This window comes from Cupressus sempervirens, chromosome 11, assembly GCF_028749045.1.
Source record: "Cupressus sempervirens isolate cs-2001-9-10 chromosome 11, ASM2874904v1, whole genome shotgun sequence".
NCBI classification, from domain to species: domain Eukaryota; kingdom Viridiplantae; phylum Streptophyta; class Pinopsida; order Cupressales; family Cupressaceae; genus Cupressus; species Cupressus sempervirens.
The window spans coordinates 470748495-470758921 of NC_143128.1; the positions used below are offsets into that span (position 1 = coordinate 470748495).

The window sequence follows — 10427 nt, forward strand, 5'->3', positions numbered from 1 at the left end:
TTTTGTAACATCAAAGACAACATACAATTGAATGATTGTATCCAACACATTGATGTGCACTGACACAAGGTATGGAATCATTCCCAAGCATTGGAGTTCTTTGTTAAAAGACTAAATATGGAATCACAAATACAACACTGAGGCTATTCTTAAGTGCAACTTGTTAATTATCATCTCAAGAGTGGAATGAAATGAGTCAAATTATAGAATATGCAATTGTGGTAAAGTTCAAAGTAATCTAGTGAACACAAATGACAACATAAATTATAGAGAAAACATGTATATGGATTGCGAAATCATGGAGGTTTGGGTGTTTATCATGGTACTTGTCATAATTTGTTTTGATGAATCCATTGATTTAGAGGGAAGAATACAATTCATCAAATAATACTTATTAACATGATGAATTATTGTTATTTTAGAAAATCTCTTTTTCTTGCAAATAATGGTAGATTTTTGTTTATCTATGTCAAGGATAGAGTGTGGTACTAGGTACCATGATTTGATTGAATGAGGAAAGAATTAGATGACGATAATAACAAGTCATTGGAAGAATCAATCTCAAATATTGTTGAAGAAAGTTAAAGAGTTCACAAGGAGTTTAATTCATATGCAAACATGTCAATACAAAGAACAATTGGAGCTAACCAAAGTGGATGAGATGAGATTTTGTAAACATTTAGGAAAACTATAAATGCATGAGAATAAAATTTTGTTTGAAGAAATTGAATCAGAATATATATTTTCTTGCAAGTTCAGTGCTTGTGAACAAATGATTTATAGATCAAGAAAGGAATGTAGAGATCACATCGGCGACACCAAAGTCTTGTTCTCATTTTGATGATATGAACTTCAAATAACTCCTTTGTAAAGTGACTTAGGTCACTCCTTGTAATTGAAGTGTCAATGCTCTATGAATAGTTTGGGTTTTAGTTAGAATCTTAACTTTTCTTTGGTTAAGGTTAGCTTTAGAAGTCAAGTTTTGCATGAGTTAGAGTTAGAGTTAGAGTCAGTTTTCAAATGCATTCCAAATTCAAAACTTTAACTTTTTGAGTGGTGATGAACTCAAAAAGTTAGTTAAGCTAGAATGACTTATAAATTCTTGAATATCAAAGTAATAAGGGGATTTTTTGGACTTCGGAATTTGTGAACACTTATGTTAGAGCTTTGATGAGAAGACAATTTTTGGAAAGTGTGTACAACTTTGTCTTTGTAATTGAAAATTTCTCTTATGTTCTTGGTGCAAGAAAATAATGGAAAGCACGTCTGAGTTCTTTTTCTAAAATCTGAATTGTTGAAGCATAAAGTTGTTGATTCTCCTTCTAGTGAATGTTTTCATGTTATTGTGCAAATGTTCATGGATAACGAATCAACATAGTGATAATAATCATCTTCAAGCATAGTTCTTGATTGTCTTTATTATCAATTTATGTTAATCTAAGAAAGGTATGAAGTCATTTGGTGCATTCATCGTCAGTAGCTTTCTCTTTAATCTTCAAGTTTGAATACATCTTTATTGAAAAATCAAAACTTATATCTTACGAGGGAGTCGCCCCTCTCAAACACAGAGGAAGATAGTAATCTGATAGTGATCAGTTGCAATCTCTCCAACTATTGGCACAATTGTCACTGTTCACAAGGCGAACAGGGCCAGTTTTAGAGGTAATTTCATAGTGACAAATATGTTTACCAACAAAAATTAAATGTTATTTTGTAAAAGAAAAAGGATTGTAAAAATAGAAGTTCAATGATACTAAATTTCTAAAATTCATAATGCTAGTCATTGATGTTTTTTGGTTAGATTGTGTTGCATTTTTTTTGTATCAAAATTTCAAATAATGCATAGTGATCCATCATTATGATGGTAGATAGTTGAAGAGAACAAAATGGTGAGTTATCACAAGACCTTACTAAAAATGGTTTATCCAAAAATGTTGAGCTAAAGAATAAGACCCTACTAAAAATGGTGTGATAAAAAAATGGCCACTTAAATAAAATAATAACAAGAACCTACTAAAAACTATGTAACCCAAACACATTGAAGAAATATATGTAACTACCCTCTTGATTCAAATATTTATTTTAAGAAATAAATATTTACATTATAAATGAATTGTAGAAATCTAATAATGTTTACTTTCATGATGTTAGATTGTGCTCTAAAATTCTATAATATTTACCTTCTTAATATTAAATGGTGATTTAAAACATTAATTAAAAATGCTACAAAATCTAATGGAAAAGCAAATATCTTATTTAAAATAAATTTTGATCTAAAGTCATGTGTGTGTGTGTGTTTATGTTTCAATAGTTTGTACTAATAAAATTAATGTCACGTCATCATACATTTAAATTACCATCCTAACTTCTAAACATGAGATTTAGAATTCAAATTAAAAAATTTAAATGATGTATTATGGGTTTTAATTGAACATTAGGAATAGTTGATTATTATTATTATTATTATATATTGTGGTCCACAATGTCAAGATAACAACACTTTTAGAGAGAGGATCTACTAATGGAGCACTTCACTTTTACACTTATGAAAAATGTTATATAGAAATTTTAAGTCACTCCCAATTTTTTATATTAAAGATTCATTGACAAATCATCTTTTTACAATTACCGTTTCAAGTATACATCATCCATTTTAATTCCACATCATTATGTTGTTTTGTCAAGTTGTCCAAAACAACCCAAAAAAATGAAACTAATAATTTAAAAAATCCAACTCAAACTTGAAAGTGACAATTGTACCAACCACTTTAAGCTTACAACCATTAATACAATGTTGTGAGAAAAATTAGGGAAAAAGCATGATATTTGCAATTAAAAATTGAATATCTATGAAGTGTGATTCTCCATACGAAAGAATATCTGCACACTTCTCAGCAGAGAACAATTCTTCCGACAGCTGAAAATATATAACAAATCTTCCAATATCTGAAAATATATTACTCTTGGAATATAAAACCGTAGATGCAGCAGCAAGAGTTAAATACAGAAGGCCTAATTGCATGAATGAAGGTGTGAAAAAATCTCAATTCTTCTTGTGGGTATTGCCATGGACAGCAGCATGAAGATATTCTTTCTTCCCGCGCCTCAATCGAGAGAAGAAGCTGAGAAGAGCAAAGACCACAACATAAGCGGCATACACTTTCCAGCATGTTCTCGGTGGCTTGTGCGCCATGGCCCTGTGAAACACCGTCACATAGTAATGCAAACCAATGCACAATGCTCCCACTAATTGAATCCCTGCCCCCAATTTCTCCTCGATGGAGCCATTTGCAGTCGAACCCACCACATTACAACATTGCAGAGACAGATACACAACATATCCCAAACCCTGAAGCAGCTGCAAGTAAATGTATCCTTCGGGAGAATTTCTGTAGAAGAATTCCATGGGCTCTATTGCCAGGATGAAGCTGGCAAACATGAGGGTTGCGAAGTAATTGGCTAAATATATGTTGGTCAGGAAGAGGAGCTTCTGCAATGGTAGGAAGGTCCTGATTTGATCCAAGACGAGGACTGTCACAAACAGGGGAATCAGCAGAAATAGACACGAAACTGTTGTTGCCATGAAAGGGGCGTAGTGACTTCCCACCAGCGGCTGGAAGCCCTGAGCGATTTCCTCGTTTGCCATGTTGAAGTAGATCTTTGATTTGTTGGACAGCTTTTGGAACCCTGGCATTAGATGGTCTGCAACCTTCTCTGCCGTGTCGTGAAGCTTCCATGGCAGCTCCCTGAATTCTTGAACGAGGTCGTCTTGTTCCTCTGGATTTATTTCCTCCTCTTCCTCTGATATGCTCTTTCCTTCCTCCTCTGAGGTCCTAGGGTTTTGAGCATCGATCTCGCTCTCGATCCGTGTTTCTGTTGAATTGTCCAGAGTTTCTATCGCCAGGGACTCTGCTTGCTGTGTTTCGGTCTGTGAAGAACTCTGGAAGGTATTTTCATTTGCGCTTTCTGAACTTTTCTCTAGCTCTGCCTCTTCAGATTCGTCCAGGGTTTCATCCGCCTCGGTGATTTCTGTGTTTTGGCTTTGTACGCTTGTGGAATTTGTGACGCTTTCAGCTTCCTCAAGTTTGCTTTCACTGGAGTTTGTAGCGGACTCTAGAATGCCCGTAATATTTGTTTCATTGTCCTTGGAATTTACAATGTTTTTCAAGTCTAGATTCATGTTAACCTTGGAATCCGCCAAGGCTTCAACTTGCTCCTGTGATTCTATATTTGTGGCATTCTGTTCTTCAGTGCCTTTTGGATCCGCTAGGGTTCCAGATTCTGTTGAATTCGCCACTCCTCCTGTTGTAGCGCCTTGCATTTCTGTTACGTTATCCACTGAATCTGTTTGCATTTTCCCCTCATTGCTTTCAGTTTTCTGCATTTCAAATTTTGTATTGTTTTCTACCGCGTTTGTCTGTATGTCAGATACAACTGCAGTGCCTTCAATTTTCTGCGATCTAAAATCTGTTTCTGCATCAGTTGAATTTGTCTGCATTTCATCTCCATTGCTTTCATTTTTTTGCGGTCCAGTTTCTGTTTTGTTATCTACTGAATTTGTCTGCTTTTCAAATTCAACTCCATTGCTTTCAATTTTCTGCATTCTATTATCTTTTTCTGATTCTGTCGAATTCATCTGCATTTCATCTCCATTGCTTTCTATTTTCAGCATTTCAAATTTTTTATTGTTATCTACTGAATTTGTCTGCATATCAAGTTCAACCCCAGTGTTTTCAACTTTCTGCATTCTATTATCTGTTTCTGCTTCAGTCGAATTCATCTGCATTTCATTTCCGTTGCTTCCATTTATTTGTGGTCTTGTTTCTGTATTGTTATCAACTGAATTTTTCTGCATTTCGAGTTCAACTCTTGTGTTTTCAATTTTCTGCATTCTATTATCTGTTTCTGCTTCAGTTGAATTTGTCAGCATTTCATCTTCATTGCTTCCAATTTTTGTTGTGACTTCTGTTGAATTGATCTGCATTTTATTGCCATTGCTTTCAATTTTCTGCGGTTCAATTTCTCTTATGACTTCTGTTGAATTCATCTGTGTTTCAGATTGTTTGCTCTCCATCTCCCGCGGTCCAATTTCTGTTTTATTTTTTTTTGAATTTCCATTATTCAATTGTTTTTGAACATCATCAACTTCAAGATTCTCCGTTGTGTTGCTGTCCTTCACTTCCAGCTTAACACCAGCGGGATTCCCGAGTTCTGACATTAGAGTCGTTTCCTTCTTTGGATCTTCTGGCAGTGTAGTGTTTTGACTACTCTCTTCTGCTTCTTTATGCTGTTTTTCCACCTCTTCTTTCACAGTGGGTTCTTCTTCTTTATCTTCAAGCAACCGTCTCCATAACACTATGCCCGATCCTTCCGCTTTTCTAAACGAATCCCATTTTCTTCTCCTTCCAAATTCATTGCCAAAAATGAATTTCCTTCCATTTAAGGGCTTCATTTGCTGTTTTTCTTCAGCTATCTCTGCTATTCCCTTGTCTTCCGGTTTGGTTTTCTTAACATTGTAGCAGTGAACACTTGGATCCAGCAATATCAGCAATAAACAACAGATTATTATTGAAGAAGCCACCATTTCTCCTCGTTTCACCTGCCAATATCATTAATGATGTAAAAACAGAACCACCATCTTTATAATACCAGCAACGTTTGAGGGCATAATTAATGTCATTAACTTTATAGACAAAACAGTTAGTTTATGCAACCAAAGCAAGTTCACACTTAAGAAGCAGATGAACCAATTCAAAGCATATAAGATTTGATATTTTGGATTGGGATGTCAAGGCCTGCTAGTGCTGTTTGCTGATGCTTCTGTTTGCTTTACTCCTTACTGTTACGGCATCCAATCTGAGCAAGATGGGCTCTTCAAATCTATTCGACAAGGTTGTGCCTCTTGCATCAATGCTTTTTAGGCTTTTCAATTGAAGGAATCTCCGTACCAGGCAACAATCCCTATCAGCTTGAAAATGGCCATTTCACTGACCACTCTTTCCTCGGCCTTCTTGAGTTAAGATTATATGCAACATTTGTGGCCAAAACATATAGAAGCGTGAGAGGCTATCATTTGTAATGGTTCCCACAATCACCTCTTAGTAAACCAACGGTTCTTGTGGCGGTCTCCCACAATTATTTACTAGGACAAGCAACTAGCTGAGAAATCTTGGATGCACCCTTTCAAGTTATTTGAACAGGCATTATATATTCAAGACCCACGTTTGCTTGGATTTTGTGGTAGAGGCTAAAGCAGAACAAATTCTAAATTATTGTTGACGCAGTGTAGCATTTACATGAATGGTACCCCTTCTACAATTATACTTCAACAAGGATGCATGCGGATTTTCCGACATTCACCAATGATTAAGGAGTTGAATTCAAGATGATCTCCTTAGTCTCTCTTTTATTTGATATTAGCATTTCTAAACAACTTGTAAAGCTGTTGTGGAATCCAAGATTTCTCATTTTGCTTAGCGCTTATTCTATCAAAGTCTTCCTATTAAATGGTGGACACATCCAAGTGTGTAAAATTTCGTATGTGTATTTTGTGAACAATCCAAAATATTAAGCATGTTTGCTGGTTCTGCATTCATGGGCAATCAGAAGCCTTCACTTGGCACATTGTTTTGCTAGCATTTCTGACTAAAGTTTCTCAACAATGACATGATTTCAGATTGGAGATTCCTTTTAACATTGAAAGAAAGAAATGCTGCTCTATTCATTTTCATGTTGATTCAAAATTTTCTACTCACAAGAAGTCCTGATGTTGTCCGATGGTTAGGCAAGTTCCTTGGCATGGCTCTTGCCATTTTGCCATGGACGAATGTTTCCTTGATTCGGCTGGATCCTAAAGGTCTGGAGTCACAAACTTAAAAACTAAGACATTGCTGTGATAGGTGCTGGAAATGATCTACCTGATCTCTTTACTTACTCAAGGAAGAGGATAGGCCACTTCCAGAACTCTAAATTCTGGATCCATAAATTTGTTAGTAATGCTTGAAAGAGCAACATCCACAAATTGGCTGTTCTTTGTATTACAAGTTCTGTCTCAACGTGCAGAGAACGGCTACTCGTAGAAGCTAGTGACTTCTCAAAGGAAAGAGGGGCATAAAAAGAAAGGCAGGCTTGCTTCGCATTGTAACTATTTACATGTTCAACAAAACAAGGAAAGAAAGATGGTCTCTGGAAATATTTAAAAGTGGGCATTTTGGGGAAATCATGGATTTATCTTTGGATCAATGATATTTGAATCTTTGGGACAAAATGCAGGCAAACTAACATCAGATCTGAACTTCTACACATGAAAAAGAAAAAGAAACCAAGAAAAAATGAGAACTTACAATCATTATCCAGCTCGAGAATGCAGCTTCGCTCTCTTAGGGGTAGCCCATTAAAAATGGCCCTCTCTGTTTCAGAAAGAGTGTATAAATGGATTCAACACCACAATCCCACATTCTGATTGGTACAAGACAAGGCGCAATTGATTGAACAATCTGCCAAGCCAAACATGTGACAAAGCATGAGACAATCACGTGAAAGACAAAGAAACGTGAGCTTAGCTTCCAAATAACTTGGTTTTTCCCATTCAATTCTACAGTTTACTGGCTGTATAAACTCATAGAAGAAAATGTTAAACTCGACTCTCAATCAGCGCAGCCTGGTGCATTTCTGTAACTGGCAATAATGTTTCAGTTAAAATATGCACATCCGTCAGGATTGTGAGTAATCTGAGTGGTGGGTGGTGGTTGGAATCTTGCTGCAGTTACAACTTACCATGGTATCCTCGCGTAAGGGGCAATCTGCCTTGGTCCAAAATTGGTGCTTCAGAGTACGTTGAACATTTTTTCTATGATGTGGATATTTTACCGCATACTCTCGTTACACGAGGCATGTGAATCTTGTCTTTGTCGTAGGGCCGAGATGGAAGAGGGGCCAGTGAGTTCCTTTCACTTCCATTGCAATCATTATTGGTTTGGAAATAAAGTATTTTAAAGCAGGGGTGGATGTTGATCGGGCATATTTAATAGTTTTGCTGACCAAACATAATGATATAATGTTTGGTCAAAAAAATTGTCTACATAGGTGCCTATTATTTTTGGGTGTTTGATTAAATTATAACAAGCTCTAGGAGTTGAGAGATATGATGAATATATTTTAAAAGGTAACTCTCAATGTAACATAATTTATTAATATGAATAATTGAATTATTCAATAATTAGTCCAAGGCGGAGACTTATGCTTTCACCTCATTTTTTACAATTAGTTTGCGTGCATTATGAAAATATTAAATTATGTTTGTAATGTTTGTAAACATTTTTTATTTTATTTTAATTTTTTAAAGACTTTTTCTTGTTTTTAATTGGCTTGTTATGTTTTTGCCAGTGGTTTTTTCAATTTTCTATTAAAAATTTAAAATATTTTTTGTCTAACCAATAAAGATAAGCAAATTTTTTTTTGTCTCATATCTTATAAATTGATGTTTGTTGTGGTGAATGCATTTTTAAAATACTGAAATTTTATTTTTTTACAAAACTTATTTGTATATTTATATAATTCAACTAGTTTATATTATAAATCATAATAAAATTATATTTAGAAAATCAATATTTCATTTCCTTGCAAAATATTTATTAAATATATATCAAAATATTTAATTTTTTAATATAATTTAATATACATTAATTATATAAATTTAATTTATAGAAAATTATAAATATAATTAATAAATTAATAAATTAACATTACAAATATTATTTATTAAATTGGGTAAAAATAATCAATGCAAATTAACATTATCAAAATCCCAACCTCAAAGAAGGTTCCAACAAAGAAATTATCCATGCCAAATTATCTTTTATAAAAAACTTATTTCATACAACATTTTTCTTTTGCAACTTTTAATAATAAAAATAACTGAAATGTATGTTTTCCAGTACTACTAATGTTCCAAATTCTAAAAGTTTGAACTTGATACACGACATATTGCTATATACATGTGAATGTTATTAAAAATTCTTATTTTTTAAAATTTTGAATATTTATTAAATTGCATACACCTATCAAAGTCATCCAACATATTTCCTTTCAATCTTAAATCATTTTTGCATTAAGTTTAGGTGGGACTCCAGTTGTATCACAACTCTTGTTTATTAATATGAATAATTGAATTATTCAATCTAGCGTTATTGTATTTCAACCATTATGGCTTTAAAACAATCTCATAGGTGTAAGAATTTGAGCGACTTAATGAATATTTAAGAAAAACTCATAGGCATAAGAATTTGAGAGATTTAATGAATTTTTATTTTTTCATGCGACTGTAACGCCCCGCCAAGGGATCCAAAAGAATTAACCTAAAGTTTCGCTAAGTTTGCTAAACAATTTTTTTTTTAAAAGTAAGAATGTATAACATACACATCAAACACATAGTAGCGGAAGCAATAACATGTAATCATCAATAACCATACTTTGCAAGTCACATTTCTTAAGGATCCCAAGACGTTGAGTCACGTTTAAAATTTAATTAAACTCTAAGTCTAACAACTATCACATACATATGAAAGAATAATCAGAAGTCCCATGTCCATATTATACATTTGTTCCGAATGCCTCTTGGCAAATTAATTCGGAATGCTCAATCATCCACTGTACAAGTCACAGGGTATGAAAGGCTTAAAAGAATATACATATGTAAAGATAAAGATACAACATCCTCAAATCCATGATACAAAGTACAGTAAAAATATATGAAACTAATTCACCATACATGATACATCCATACATCCATAATGATAAAACATCTATCATAAAATCTAACCATCCATCATAATAATCCAAGAACATAGTGAAGGTAAATGCCAATCACGAAAACTCCAGCCACGGTGACCACGGAACGGATCTCAATGGTAAGAGTAAACGCACTACCACCCGACCGCGTGGAACCTAAATGGTCCACTCCCACCGCACTGAGGAGATAGTCTCAAGTCCCAAATAGGATAACAAAACCTATAATCATAAATACTCTCTAAGTCCAGGAAATCCTATAAGTATGCTAACTCAAGGGTTCCTAAAAAGATCGACATCTAAACCCAGAGGTACCACAAGACACGTAGGAAACCTAATATGCAAGCGGGAAAGTGTCATCGCAAAAGTCACGTAGAAGTTACCCGAGCAATCCCTTAGGAATCTCGGGTCCCTACTGATCCCTACGGCCACTAGTATCCTCTCGTACTGACGAGGCATACTATGGAATGCAAGGTCGTAACCAAGCGTTCTCTCTACCCCATCCTAGTCTGTACTAGCACTCAAGGCATGAGAGAGAACATACAATTATCTTATTAGGTTCATTTTCCCTCATTTAGTGTAAATGTTTTCACTTATTAAAACAACTTACAATGGGTTACTCCAGGCAGCCTCTTAGGGCC

General features: G+C 34.4%; 1 protein-coding gene across 2 annotated transcripts; it reads right to left on the reverse strand.

Annotated features, from left to right (window-relative positions):
* Positions 1-2806: 2806 nt before the first annotated feature.
* Positions 2807-7881, reverse strand: LOC149530417 (uncharacterized). Of its 2 annotated transcripts, XM_089808511.1 has the most exons (3): positions 7777-7881; positions 7344-7496; positions 2807-5599 (listed from the first exon to the last, which is right to left on the reverse strand). In XM_089808511.1, exons 2-3 carry the CDS (start codon positions 7347-7349, stop codon positions 3044-3046), a joined length of 2562 nt encoding a protein of 853 aa, XP_089664637.1. In that variant the 5' UTR covers positions 7350-7496; positions 7777-7881; the 3' UTR covers positions 2807-3043. The 2 variants fall into 2 exon arrangements, with proteins under 2 accessions (XP_089664637.1, XP_089664636.1); XM_089808510.1 differs by lacking the exon at positions 7777-7881 and having other exon boundaries at positions 7344-7692.
* Between the last annotated feature and the right edge of the window lie 2546 nt (positions 7882-10427).